Source organism: Salvelinus fontinalis, chromosome 38 (assembly GCF_029448725.1).
Source record: "Salvelinus fontinalis isolate EN_2023a chromosome 38, ASM2944872v1, whole genome shotgun sequence".
NCBI classification, from domain to species: Eukaryota; Metazoa; Chordata; class Actinopteri; order Salmoniformes; family Salmonidae; genus Salvelinus; species Salvelinus fontinalis.
The window spans coordinates 19,672,631-19,686,928 of record NC_074702.1 but is presented as its reverse complement, the minus strand read 5'-3'; the positions used below and the strand labels follow the sequence as shown (position 1 = coordinate 19,686,928).

At 44.4% G+C, this 14,298-nt stretch overlaps 1 protein-coding gene across 4 annotated transcripts in view; it reads left to right on the top strand.

Annotated features, from left to right (window-relative positions):
- Positions 1-385: 385 nt before the first annotated feature.
- Positions 386-14,298, top strand: part of LOC129837360 (disintegrin and metalloproteinase domain-containing protein 15-like) — a 30,663-nt gene continuing 16,750 nt past the window's right edge. For all 4 annotated transcript variants that reach the window (XM_055903465.1, XM_055903464.1, XM_055903463.1 and 1 more), the window contains exons 1-14: positions 386-1,165; positions 2,616-2,719; positions 8,475-8,551; positions 8,801-8,879; positions 9,011-9,087; positions 10,018-10,234; positions 10,376-10,441; positions 10,593-10,664; positions 11,855-12,024; positions 12,180-12,264; positions 12,386-12,534; positions 12,760-12,937; positions 13,550-13,642; positions 14,009-14,204. In XM_055903465.1, coding sequence (XP_055759440.1) covers positions 931-1,165; positions 2,616-2,719; positions 8,475-8,551; positions 8,801-8,879; positions 9,011-9,087; positions 10,018-10,234; positions 10,376-10,441; positions 10,593-10,664; positions 11,855-12,024; positions 12,180-12,264; positions 12,386-12,534; positions 12,760-12,937; positions 13,550-13,642; positions 14,009-14,204 — 1,798 coding nt within the window. In that variant the 5' untranslated portion in view covers positions 386-930. The remainder of the gene's footprint in view (positions 1,166-2,615; positions 2,720-8,474; positions 8,552-8,800; positions 8,880-9,010; positions 9,088-10,017; positions 10,235-10,375; positions 10,442-10,592; positions 10,665-11,854; positions 12,025-12,179; positions 12,265-12,385; positions 12,535-12,759; positions 12,938-13,549; positions 13,643-14,008; positions 14,205-14,298) is intronic.

Below are 14,298 nucleotides of genomic sequence, written 5' to 3'. Positions count from 1 at the left end.
TGTGACTAAGTAATAGTTAAATCGACCAGACAAGTATAACAATAGCATCTGTTTCTCCAGAGGTTTTATTTATTTAGCAATGCTGACAATTGACAAAACTGGAGATCCAGCGAATTATTTGGGATGTTCAGACAATAGGATGACATATTATCAGATTAAATAGCCTATGTCCGTGTAAGGTAAACATTTGCATAATTTAGTCACACTTAATTATATTAAATGCAGGATTTTATAAATCGATTTTTGTATTTTGGGGGGGGGGGGGGGGATTTGCTATATAGAAATGTTGTGTAAAGTTTGTTAGAATACGCGGCGGTCTATAATGTGACCACACAGAAAGATTCAGGCAGTAAAGAGTTAAAGCACAAGAGAAAATCCCGCCCTGTACGGGGGTTGAAATGCGATTACACCATCGCTGTAAACACTCTCTCAGTCTTTTGCCCGAATGTCTGGCATGTGCGAAACTGTCTGCCTTTCAAGAATTAAGATATTCTGGATAGCACTTTGGGAGTTAAACAAGATCACAGTGGGTTCATCTCCGCTACGGAAGGGACATATATTGTAGTAGCTCTGTGTGTGAAGGTAACGGTACTGGAAATATGACCCTGCGATAACTGCAGCCAGAGGCTACGGACAGCGGGCCGGTCTTGTTTAGAGGCTTGTTACAGGACTTTATGGTGTGGGCTAATCGCGCAGGTGAATGCAGCCTCTTGAAATAAAGTTACACGTTCGATTGACTGGCCCATGCAACACTTCTGCTCTGCGCGTGCCTTTGTGGATGCCTATCATGGACTTTCGCTTGACATTTGCCCTTGTAGGCAAATTGAGGTAGCCATATAGTTGCTTCCGACAGAACCTGTTGCCTTTCTCCGTTTCTGAATGCCTTGTTTTACACCCTTTAGGTGGATTAATTGATGGACACGAGCAACAATGTTTCTGTCTGGAGCTCTGGTAACATTGGTGCTACTCGAGACTGTTACATTTCGCGGTACTCAATCAAATACATTACTTAGTAGCCGTTTAGGATTACTGGACGATAACGATTTGCAGGAATATCTGCTGGCGGAAAGTCATTTGAACTCGAATAAAACAGAGATGGAGAAGCCACAAGAGAAGCTGTCTCCTTTGAACGCAACAACAGTATCGTCTAACTCCACACTTACAAGTAGGTATTTGTAGTAACCCTGGTTTAGCCCAGGCAACTTCAAAGGAACTCATTAAAATGTGATTTCAGTCCTTGCCTGGGCACTCTCAAATTCATCCAAAATTACCTTACATTTTAGGCCTATCCTACAGTCAGTTAAACCTCTCTATACTGGAGCCTAGCATGTAACACTATGCCAATTACAATTCATATTTATCTGATACCTTTACTTTCTAAACACTTATAATAACATGTTTCTAGTGAATTCGGGTGTAGGCCCGACCAGGACCCTGGCTCAGTGACTGTCAAACCCAACGCCTAGTGAAGAGGTTCAGACCTTTTCGCTTAACTTTAAAGTTGTTGGCTTGACAGTCGCAAGACACATGTTCAAGTCCCGTTGGGGAAGATTCTGTAAAATGATGTTGGAGGTGGCTTATGGTAGAGAAATAAACATTCAATTCTCTGGCAACGGCTCTGGTGGACATTCCTGCAGTCAGCATGCCAATTGCACGCTCCCTCAACTTGAGACATCTGTGGCGTTGTGTGACACAACTGCACATTTTAGAGGGACCTTTTATTGCCCCCAGCACAAGGTGCACCTGTGTAATGATCAAGCGGTTTTAATCGGCTTCTTGATATCATGGCAAAGGAGAAATGCTCACTACAAGGATGTTAACAAACTTGTGCACAACATTTAAGAGAAATGTTTTTTGTGTGTATGGAAAATGTCTGCAATCTTTTATTTCATATCATGAAAACATGTTGCATTTATATTTTTGTTAAGTGTACATAGGTAGGCTATTGTAAAATGAGCACTGGGAGGTGGTCTGCTACTTTTTGGTCCTCGAGACACCTGCCAGCCAGCCCGTCATCTATAACAAGCCTAATACAGGCTCTGGACAACAGCTGTACTAGGAACGGACAGGGGACACAGAGCCTCTTGTACTGAAGTTAATGCAGCTGTGTCTGTTTTATGTGTGTGTGAAGAAAGGAGTCAGAAGATATGCCGGCTGAGAAAGAGAGAGCATGAGCTATTATAAGCACATCCGGCATCACTGATTGGTTTGTGCAATTATCTTGAATTGTACATGTTTAGATTGTGATGCTGAGTTTTTTTCCTGGCATATTGAAACCATTTAATGAAAATTGTAGATTTCCTGCATCCTACCCCAAGCCTGTATACCACATTAGTTTGTCCTTACTACTAAGGGATATCCATCTGAGATGTGGCTGACTTGATCTTAGAATTAGCATTGCCCCATGGGGAAGGGGGTTCACTGACTACTAGGGCTGGATAATAGGTTGCCATTAGCTGAGAATTTAGATTTTAGGGTCAATACTAGCACTAACAAAATAGTTTCTCCATCCCCTGATGTTAGAGTATCAAACGGATATTTATTCATCAGAATATAGCGCCTCAAGGGACATAAGACAATATTTTCCTATGAATCCCATCTCTCCCTGTCCCCAGGTCCAGAGCACCACCAAGGTAGTAGGCACGGCAAGCCACTGGAGAGGACCAGGCCCTTTGTGGTAGTGGATGGACACAAGAGAAGTCTGAGTGAGGCCTTGCAGGTGAGACTACAGACATCAAGAGAATGTGTGTGTGAGAGTATCGTTCTACACAGAGCCATACACATACACACTATTACTCTGGTCCTACTTCCACTACCTGCTTTCTATTTCCATGCGTACATGTTACCATTCTTCATTCAGTGATCCCAGAGCACTTTTATAAAGTGGCTTTTATTTTTTTAGATAGTGTCAGAGGTTAATAACCATTCTAATTTTACAGGTCCCATAGGAACTCCTAATTTTAAACTGTAGTTTTATATCTCAAACTAACATCAAACCCACACCTGGTTATTCCAATTGTGTGGCTCATGTTTTTTTCCATTCGAAGGTAGTCAGTGTTATGATGTTCTCCTCTCTGGGTGGAGTGTGTGATATGGGGGAATTCTTCAGGATATGATTTCAGACCTCCTGTCAGCTGCACAGGAAGTGTCCGTCCTCTTAAAGTGCACCAGTCCCCCCCACCTTCTTCAGATCATAGTTTTTATTCAGGAAGCTCCCTGAAAATATGTCAAGGCACCTACTTCCTTCCTCTGTTATATTAGCACAAAAAAGGAAGCCAGACAGCAGACCCCCCCCCCCCCCTCCTTTCCACACACACACACACACACACACACACACACACACACACACACACACACACACACACACACACACACACACACACACACACACACACACACACACACACACACACACAGAGGAAAGTAGAGAATAAGAGCATGACAGAGCTACATTTTTGCACATCACTTTTTAAGCTAGCTACTGGATCGGAATGTTAACTTTCAAAAGGTTGAATCCCATTGGCAAAGCAGTCTCCATCAGGCACCCAGACGTTTGTTTACTGGTTTCAAAACCAACCAGGGCACTGCAATGTCACAAAATAACAGTTGAGTGGGCCTCATTGGCTAAGACTCAGTGGAGAGTCACTCCTAATTCCCACATTATTGTGTGGTTTATCCTCTGAATCACTGCAGTCATTGATGAATGAGTAGCCGTTTTTCACTTGTCATGAGGTTACTGCACCCACAGCCTACTGCTCATACTGACGAACATAACACCAGTGATTCACATACTCACTCAAAATACATGCAACGTGTAACCATGGTAACCGGGACCTGTTTTTAGATTGTTTGTCAGAAATGAGAAGAAAGGTGGGGGATGAAGCCATATGAGAGGGGTGTGTCTGTGATTCAAACTTTGTCCGTCCACCCTCATCAACACCCACCCATCCCCTGAACAATGTAATTCCTGTAACGTTCCATTTCCCAGTCCAGGGTATTCAAGTGATAAAGATCACTCCAACCTGAGTCAAGTGTGACCTTAGAAGTTAGAGCCACCACTTGTACTCTAAATAGCACTAATTAAAGTATTTCAATTCACCACTCAAACTGAGTGCACTTACTTGAATGTAATCACCATGATAGTGTGCAACTTCATCACGTTAAATGTAGATCTTTATTTGTCTAACAAAGCATGATTAGCTATAGATAAGATGATCGTAAATGTTCTCTCGAGGCAAAAATATCTGAGTGTATATTCTTTGCATATCACTACCATGCTACAAATACAGATTATTATTTTAGTTAGTTCAAAGGAACTACGAGTTTGTTTTGATGAAATGCGTGTAGCTCCCAGCCCCATTAGGATCTCAGATTGATTATACGTGAGTGAGATATTAAAGAAGAAAACATGCCAGTCACCACAGTGTTAGTTTAATTTCTTATGGTGGAGCAGGTGACTTGTGTCCTCTTGGGAGAGGAATTGACTTGACCTGAATAGCTTCTGTCAAAGTTGAACCATGAAAATATCTACTTTGTCAGACAAACTTTCAGACAGTTGCCACATTGATGTTGAAAGGAATGTTTTAAGAAGAAAATACAGACATGTATGACATGTTATCAGTTTGCAGGTAACACTCTGTAGTTGAGTTGTTCTGCTGCTCAGTGCTCACCTCTCTGGTGCCTGCTATTATTAGCCTCCACATCAACTTGGTTATGAATGGATTTGTGACACCACACACACAGGGAGCTCTGGTGTGTAAGGCGTGCAGCAGGGAGCTTCACCTTAATACAGCTTAAGAAGGGGATTTCAGCTAATTCAGAGCCCGATCGCTCTGTGTTGACAGTAAGCATTTCTGCCACCCCGACCCTTTACCCTACCATTAAGACGGCCGTGTGTGTGAGGTGGGGGCATTATTGTTTTACACCCAAGCATGGTAAGACTGATACTTTACGTGAGGGGGGGGGGGGGGGGCTCTTATCTACTTAAGAAAGTGTCTGTAGGGAAAGTGTTTCACTAGGGTGTGTGGTGTATTGAGCCAGTTAAAGAATGGTCTTGAGTTAATCCCCAACCGGGGTCGTGTTTATATAACCAGATCATTCATTATACCCCAAAAGTAATTCAAATCATTGAGTACTTCTCTGAGCCCAAGTGAAGGTAATGCCAGTAGGCAGGCTGACTACTAGTTAAATGGGAATGAATCTCTTTTCCTATTGGTGAGGTTAGTTCTGGATATCCATGCACAGCAGTAAAGAAACAGTCAGAGGCAGACATGAGTTCCAGTGAAATGGTTTTCACTCTTGCCTTCATATCACAATCTGTTGAACATATATAAACAGGAAGTGTTCACTCTCTGGTCCATCAATATGTATCAGTCAAGTGCTAGGGAAGAGGAGCAGAGCCAGCAACCACCACTTTCCCTTTGGGACTGGAGTTGAATGTGACACTCCTCTACCTCATGTTGCCCATTGAACATTAATTCACTTGGCTGTTATTGTAATGCAAAGGGATACACAAGTCATGAACTAACCCAGAGATTTCCCCCAGATAGTGGACAGGCACACTCCATTGACATGTCCAGACTTGATCCAAAAACAGGATCCAGGGCTGCTCTGGGTCAGACTAAATAACAGAGAAGCACTACAGGGACTGAGGAAGACAGACATCCCAGGAGCTGACTGATTGTATTTCCCTCCCTTGCACTCTTTCGCTGAGCTGAAAGAGCTGGATAGGAATCACGACTCGCCCTGTCCCTCCCTCTCTCCCTTCCTCCGTTACACCCCCTCCGCCCATGTTCCCCTCTCCTCCCTGGTTTATTTCTTCTGCTGTGGGTCACAAGCAGCTCTGGGTCTGAATGGACCCCACCCAGCATTCATGTGGCGGTGAGCTCATCTTGTTACTAGCAGGAGATCGGCCTGGGACATTTACCTCACTGAGGGAGAGAAGGAGAGGGGGGAAATAAGAGGAGGAGAGGGTGAAGGTAGAGAGAGTGGGGGAAGGAGAGGTAATGGCAGCAGAGATGGAGTGGACATGGTTGTCGATAAGATGAAGAGTGACAGAGAGGTGTAAGAAGCCAGTGAGAGTGAAACGAGACCTGTTGCGAGTGTGAGGTAAGGGTTCAGCAGGGGGAGAGAAGAGAAGGTAGAGACAAGGAGAGAAATGTAAGATAAATTGTAATGCTCAAAGGAGAGGGTGAGAAAGGTAGAAGTGAGGCAATGACAAACAAAGTGTGGAGAGGGTGGGTGTTTCTTGGCTGAGCTCCAGATATTTGGGTGTGATCCTCCACTAGAGCCCTGAACAGATGTAGCTCTGCTCTGCTCTGGAAGGAGCCCTGTTTCTACTCTGACCTCTCACCCCAAAACCACAATCCAAGGCAGTTTGCCAAAAGCTGCAGATGTTTGAGTGTGTACACGTACTGTATGTCTTCCCATCTCTTTCTCTCCCTTATTCTTTCTTCTCTTTGGTTGCATAACTGACATTACTCTAGTTTGTTTTTTGCCTTGTAGTTTGTAGCCAGATCTCCACCATTGTTCCTGGAGTCTTTGTTGGTTACCCATCAATATGGTCCATCAATATGTATCAGTCAAGTGCTAGGGAAGAGGAGCAGAGCCAGCAACCACCACTTTCCCTTTGGGACTGGAGTTGAATGTGACACTCCTCTACCTCATGTTGCCCATTGTACATTAATTCACTTGGCTGTTGCCCTGGCAGAACAAAAACACAGACCCACCCAACATAAGTCGGTCACACTCTCCTTACATAGTTTGGTGAATGACCTCACCAAAGCCCTCTGATTATAATAAAGACTATAGAAACTAGAAATAGACCAGAGTTGTGTTTTCTTTCAAATGTATTGGAAATCCACCTCAATTATTAGCATCTACTTCTGGGATTCTTCTTGGATTATGATATTCTTGGATGTCGAACCAGTTATATTTTGTACATATCCAATGACCGGGTTCCAGTGTGAAATGTTATGTTATTACTAATAGCCTCTTAGAGCCTATGGTAAAGGGACATAGTTGTGTCATATGAACCATGATGATGTTACAATATTTCTGTGACTGTGGACAGTAGAATACTTCTGAGTGAATTGGGTGTAAGTTGTTGTTGGATTTGGGTACCCGGCAATGACATTATCCAGCATGATTTCGCCGGTCCACAGAGAAGGTAGACTTTTTGGTTCCTCATAGTCACTAACCGCTACTTGGAACTGAACAAACCTCTCTGGCATATTGTCACCACCCATTACCTTACTGCCAGTACTCATAGTTCTAGTCCCATTTCCAACCCATTTCCAATTCCTGTCAGTTAGCTGGAGAGGAGAAAGCGAGGAAGCAGCACTCTGCGGTGGGGAAGGAGGGAAGCGCCAACAGGAAGGGTTTCACTTACTCACTGTCTTCAAAGGTGGAGCCGCTAAACGCGCTAGAAAGCGACTGATTGGCAGGAAGAGAGACAGGTTAGTTCCCGCTGGGGGGAATGACTGGAATGAGATGGAAGCGCAGGGGAAACGGACATGAAAAGAGGGATAGGACGTAATTTATCCACCGCTGCGCTGCCTTTGCGTTTGGTGAGAGAAATGTGCAGCAGGTAAAGGAAGTCCATTTATAGCCTGGTCCTTAGTGCCTATGAGGGGTAACCCTGGCTGACAGTCTGATTCAGCCCATTTGGGCTCTAGTATTGTGCTTAGGTGCCAGTGCCAATCAAGGACTGGGTGCTGCACACGTTTAGAGACTGGGTCTATTTTAGAGAGCATGTAGGTGTAAGAGTTGACAGATAGTGCTCAGGGGCGGCTGCAGCCATAGACAAAGTATAACGTTAATCGCACCATCTCATTTCATGTCCGCTGACTGGTTTGATGGGATGAGTATTGATTGGCTGAAGTGATTCAAAGTATATAGTATTATCCAATCTGAGCATTGTGTAATAATGGAACTTTAGTGCGGAGAAAGGATGAGCGCTCCATAGCTGTCTACTACATCTGAAATGTTGTCCATCAGCCTCTAAAGGATATAGGTCATAGTGTACATAACCTGTTCTTTATGAACTATACAGGACTTCCTAAGCCTCAATCCTTTAACCTTCGCAGGGTTAATAGGAAAGACCACATGGTGGCACTGGATATTACTGCTGTTTCACTAAGAAGATTGTCCCTTTGCCCCGTTTGCCACTTCAAGCTGCTCTTGGCTACATTCGCTCATTAAGACACCCATCCCATGCTAATCATGAATACACCATGTTGGAACATTGAGCGATTACAATAACAACAATAGCAAACAAAGTCATTTTTGTTGGACGATGAGTTAATTTGGCCACACAAAGTCCTTGTTCACCTTTAGCACAACAGTTGTTAGGGGGAAGTGTCCAACCGGGTTTTTGCATTACAGTTAGTTAAATTGTTAGTTAAATCCACTGACTTATGAGGATAAAAATCACAGTACATATTACCAGGTGTATGTTTCTTTTCCTTTCACAGAACGGTCACCCAGACAAGCTACAGTGTGGTCTTCAATTTGGAGGCAGCATCTATCTTTTGGACCTGGAGAAAAACCAGTAAGCTCACTAACATAATATACTCCCTTTTGAAATATCAGAAAATGACATATATTTCAATATTAGGCCTTAGCTATTTGAATGGGGAAATGTGATGCTGAAATGCCCCAACCTTTGCCATTGTTGAGTTAAGACTTCATAGTTTCATAAAGGGGTTTATCATTAGCAATTAATAAATTCGGACTTCAGACAAATCTTCAGAGGAAGTAGTCTGAATGAATGTACAGTAACCCTGTCCTCTCCCTGCAGTGATCTCTTGCCCAAGCCCCCCAATATCTTCTACTACCTCCCTAATGGCACTGGGGTTTCTTTAGAGGAGAGCACAGTGGTAAGTAATGTGTTGTAAATGTTCTGATTTGTTATAGGGATAGTTAACGGTAAGTTAGTTCATATGAGCTTGGATAATAATGTTGTCATTATATTATGTTGACTACTATCTCCCTGGTTGTTATCTCCTAGACTCACTGCTACTACCACGGCTCAGTGAGGGGCTTCCCACAGTCCAGGGTGGCTCTCAGTACCTGCTCTGGACTCAGGTAATAATATCAACTTTAACTCTCTGTCAAAACTACAGGATGGTATGCGGCCTGTCAAAATTAGGATACTTTCCCCTCTGTCACTATCCAAAGGAATGTACATTTTCACAAGACTTCACAAGCAAAGCAACAGCATGCGAACAATGTTCCCTGTAGATGTACCCAGTCAACATTCTTGATTTGAGAATGGTGTCCATGGAAGTGAGATCATACAAATTCATACTGTGTCATGCCTTTTAGGTTTTCCATTAAGAAATAGAGCCTAACAGCTCAATAAGTTTACCCGCATGACCTTATGACCTTAAGCATATGCATTTCATTCTCTATTATGTAATGGTTAATGCATTTAAAACCAGTAAAGTGATCTAAACAGGGGTCAGCCTTATCCCACTTTATCACCCACCTCAGTTAAACCCTTTGTGGTGCACTATATGGTAAACCTATTATTATAAAGGGGAAGTCTTTACTAAGGGCACTTCACCTTTGCCTGCAGTACGGACAACGCCATGGTTATGTGAGTGGGGCGGAGTGATCGACCGTGAGGTGGCTTAAATCCAATCCAGATTAATCTGAAAGAACTCTGACCTCCTCAAGCATACTAATCACCCGATTTGAGAGAGCGCCATTTTTAATCTGGGGTCCCTTCCGCTGGCTTGGATACTTAAGGGATATCCAAATGAACTTGGCGGAAATCCATGGAAAATCCTCTTGACCTTTATTTAGAGTTGGAGTTATTTAGAGCTCTTTACTGGTGGGCAGACCATGTGGCCATATACTCGGTTTAGGGTCATGTTTATGTAGCGAACGTAATATGGTTGCTAGCAGAGCCTTGCACAATGTCCTCAACTGAAGTAACTGTATTTACTTTGAACTTGGACGCCATTTTTTGTCCCTGTTGAGTGAGTCCCTGTTTATTCCCCTCTCTCTCAGGGGTGTGGTGGCCATCAACTCCACCCTGAGCTTTGAGTTGCAGCCTGAGGAAGAACATGAGGACGAGGAGGGGGCAGAGGAGAGTGGAGGGGAGGAGGAGGAGGGGATGCACCTGCTCTACTCCACCAGACCTCTGGAGAGGGGTAGTGTTGGGGGCTGTGGGGTGTCCCATAAACCTGTACCCCCAATCCACATCCCACCACAAGTCCCACACAGGGTGAGAGGGGCTGGAAGCACAATCAAATGTTTGTTTATCCTGGGATTGGAACTACTGACGTTTTTGCCACTGCTGGAAATTGTCGAAATCGTAGTGTACATTGGCCCGAATATCTTTTGTTTACACTTTGCTTTTTTGCAGAGTAAGAGGGACATTCTCTCAGAGACCAAGTACATAGAGCTTGTGCTAGTAGCTGATCACAAAGAGGTAATGTACCATAAGGCTAATGTACGACAATGCCGCCTAGTGTAAGCGAGGCACTGACATAGCTGCACTTTGAAGAGACCCCAGTACATTTAGACCAATCCCATCATGTTCTGCCTCTATTGTCCTAACCAATAACTGTTATTGTTTACAGTACCGTAACTACCAGAAAATCAACAAGACTATCATCTATCGAATGCTGGATGTGGCCAACCAAGTAGACTGGGTATGTAACCTAATATTAAAGTTGTCTCATTTTCACCTCATTTAACACCTGATTTACTTGACAAAAGCCACATCTCAGTATGTGGTCCAGGTAAGTCTTCCTCTTCTATCGTCTACTGCTTCTCTATTGTTCCTCAAGCAAGCAGGAGGCCGACGATATCACGTATTCCCAACAGACCAAGTCCTTGAATGCCCTACTCCTTGAAGTTTGCAGGTGTCTAAAAAACATTATCTTGCGAAAAACAAATGTTTTTCACCCTTTAGTGTGTGTACTTTACTCTATTTATACTTGGGATATCGCTTTTCAAAAGTTAAATTAAATTGCTTGAGGATGTCTTACACCCAGTTTATTAGGTACAGCATCCCGTTCATGAAAATGGTTCGCTCCTACAGACAGTGTCACGTGGCTGTGGCTTGCTGTATAAAGCAGGCAGACTGGCATCAAGGCATTCAGTTACTGTTCGGTTGAACGTTAGAAGGGGCAAAAAGAGCGAACTTAGTGACCTTGAGCGTGGTGTGATTGTCAGTGCCAGGCGCGTTGGATCCAGTATCTCATAAATGGCTGGCCTCCTGGGTTTTTCACACACGACAGTGTGTAGGATTTAAAGAGAATGATGCCACAGACAAAAAACATCCAGTCAGCAGCAGTCCTGTGGGTGAAAACAGCTCGATGAGCGGTTAAAGGAGAATGACAAGAATCGTGCAGGCAAACAGGCAGGCCACAAACAGGCATATAATGGCGCAGGACGCCATCTCACACACAACTCGTCAATCCTTGTCACGGATGGGCTATTGCAGCAGACTACAACAACTCCTATCAGCTAAAAACAAGAAGAAGCGGCTCCAGTGGGCACGCTATCACCAACACTGGACAATTGAGGAGTGGAAAAACATTGCCGGGTCCAACTTAACCTGGTTCCTGTTGCGTCATGCTGACGGCAGAGTCAGTATTTGGCGTAGGTAGCATGAATCCATGGCACCGTCCTGCCTGGTGTCAACAGTACAGGCTGGTGGCAGTGGTGTAATGGTGTGGGGAATGTTTTCCTGGCACACATTAGGTCCCTTGATACATATTGAGCAACGTTTCCATGCCCCAAATAATTCAAGCTTTTCTGGAGCCAAAGGGAATCCTAAACTGGCCACTGTATATTTGTATTGGTTTGTCATGGTGGTCCTCATCTACCCCTCTAGTTCTACCGGCCGCTGAGTGTGCGTGTGGCTCTAACTGGGGTGGAGATCTGGAGTGACCAGGATAAGATCCAGGTTGACAAGAGTCCCTCAGACACTCTCAACCGCTTCCTGGAGTGGCGCACCAGAGAGCTGCTGCCCCGCCTGCGTCACGACAATGCTCAGCTCATTATGTGAGTAGTCAAGTGGACTTGGTTGAAGTAATCGGTGCCTTTCTCACACCTGTACATTATGGAAGCAGATTCATCCCAAATACATGTGTATATACCAGTGGATGACCTCTGTGAAAATAGACTAACTATAACTGTATGTGTTTGATCTGTTCCAGGGGGGGCTCATTTGATGGAACTACAGTGGGAATGGCATCTCAGTCTTCCATGTGCTCCAAGGACCGGTCAGGAGGAGTCAATGTGGTGAGTTAGTTAGCTTCAGATAGGTTTATCAGTGGAGTAGAGGGGTAACTGCCCCACAGTGACAGTATGAGTCTGGTAGTTGACTGACTCTGTGTGTCTCTCTCTCCCTCTCTGTGGGTAGGATCACCTGGTCAGTGTACTGGGGGTGGCGTCCACCATTGCCCACGAGCTCGGGCACAATCTGGGCATGAATCACGACACGGCCGACCGGCGCTGCCATTGTCAGAATGAACCACGCCTGGGAGGCTGCATCATGGAGCCATCTACTGGGTGAGGGGCTAGGGGGCTATGGTGGGCGAGGTTTGACGTGCATTACAGAAGCACCAGGCCATGCAAAGTCAATGATACAAAACAAAGGGTCAGTTATGTGCAGCTGTGATCCTCACTTGCCTTGTATTATGTTAATTTTTAGGCACTTAATTTTAATGCACTTGTAAGAAGCTCTGGATTTGAGCATCCACTAAATGTCTTGTTCTCTTTACCCCTCTGTTCCAGGTTCATGCCAGGCCAGCTGTTCAGCAGCTGCAGTGCCAGAGACCTGTCCCTCAGCCTGCTCCATGGTGGGGGGATGTGCCTCTTCAACGTGCCCCAGCCTGAGAAACTGCTGGGGGGGCCACGCTGTGGAAACCTCTACGTGGAGAATGGAGAGGAGTGTGACTGCGGCCTGCTGGATGTATGTTGAACAGTAAATTTGATATTTTTAGCGAGGACAGCATAGCTTACCATAGATGCAGGTTGAAGTTTATTTGGATGAATCTTGCCCTGGAAGCAGCACTGAGTGGTTTTCTCTAGATGGGCCAGCTGTTAAGTCAAAATTGTCTATATCATACAAAATTAATGAAAACAAAAATGTGCTTTTTGGTCTTAATTTAAGGTTAGGCATAAGGTTAGCAGTGTGGTTAGGGTTAAGGTTCGGGTTAGGTTTAAAATCTGATTTTATGACTTTGTGGATGTGCCAGCTACTGACCACTGTGCAGAGCTGCCTCCTGGACAAGATTCATCCCAATGACAAAATTCATCACCAACCTGCCACCATAGACGATAATTCCATTAACAGACTTTATGATTTAGGTCAGGGGTATTCAATCAGGGGGCCCGTGAAAATATATATATAAAATTTCACATTTTATTTTGTTATTTCAATGTTTATATTACTAACGTATGATGGGGGTCCCAGGGTCACCAGTTTGCCTGGAAGGGGATCTCTGCGAAAGAAAAGGTTGAAGAGCCCTAACTTAGGGTTTAGGATGAATTATTAAGTGTCTCTGTCTCTCTGGATGTCAAGGAGTGTAACGATCCCTGCTGCAACGCCACCACCTGTAAACTGGTTCCTGGGGCCCAGTGTTCCTCCGATGGCATCTGTTGTGACAACTGCAGGGTGGGCAAGCCTCTCTCCCTCTGTCTCCTTCACTGGACTCTTACTGACAGTCACTCATTCAACCCCAGCACTGAACACGCTACTGAACACCTACATTTAAATCAGCTTAGATCATTAGTCTCATATTTATTATAACTATAATTATATATGTTATAACTCTGATTATGTTCTTGTCTATTACGGTTCTATATTTTGTCACGTATGTGTATGTTTTATGTGGACACCAGGAAGAGTAGTTTCTGCATGTGTAATAGCTAATAGTGATCCTAATGAACTAAACTATTACATGATCTATCACAAGAAGCTGAACAAAGGTCCAAATCATAAACCCCTTTACTGATCTGTCTATTTTCTCTGTCTGACCAGCTGCGTACAGGTGGATGGATGTGTCGGCAGCCCCTGGGGGAGTGTGACCTCCCAGAGCACTGCACCGGTACCTCTCCCTACTGTCCCCCCAACGTGTTCCTGCAGAACGGCGAGCCCTGCGAGGAAGGCTCCTCCTACTGCTACAGCGGTGTCTGCGCCAGCTTCAACACACAGTGCCAGATGTTGTGGGGACCTAGTGAGTTACACTATTGGTCAAATGTTCTGGACCCAATAACATTGGGATTGATACCACTGTGGGGAGCTGGTGGCTCGTTATTTTGACTTGTTTC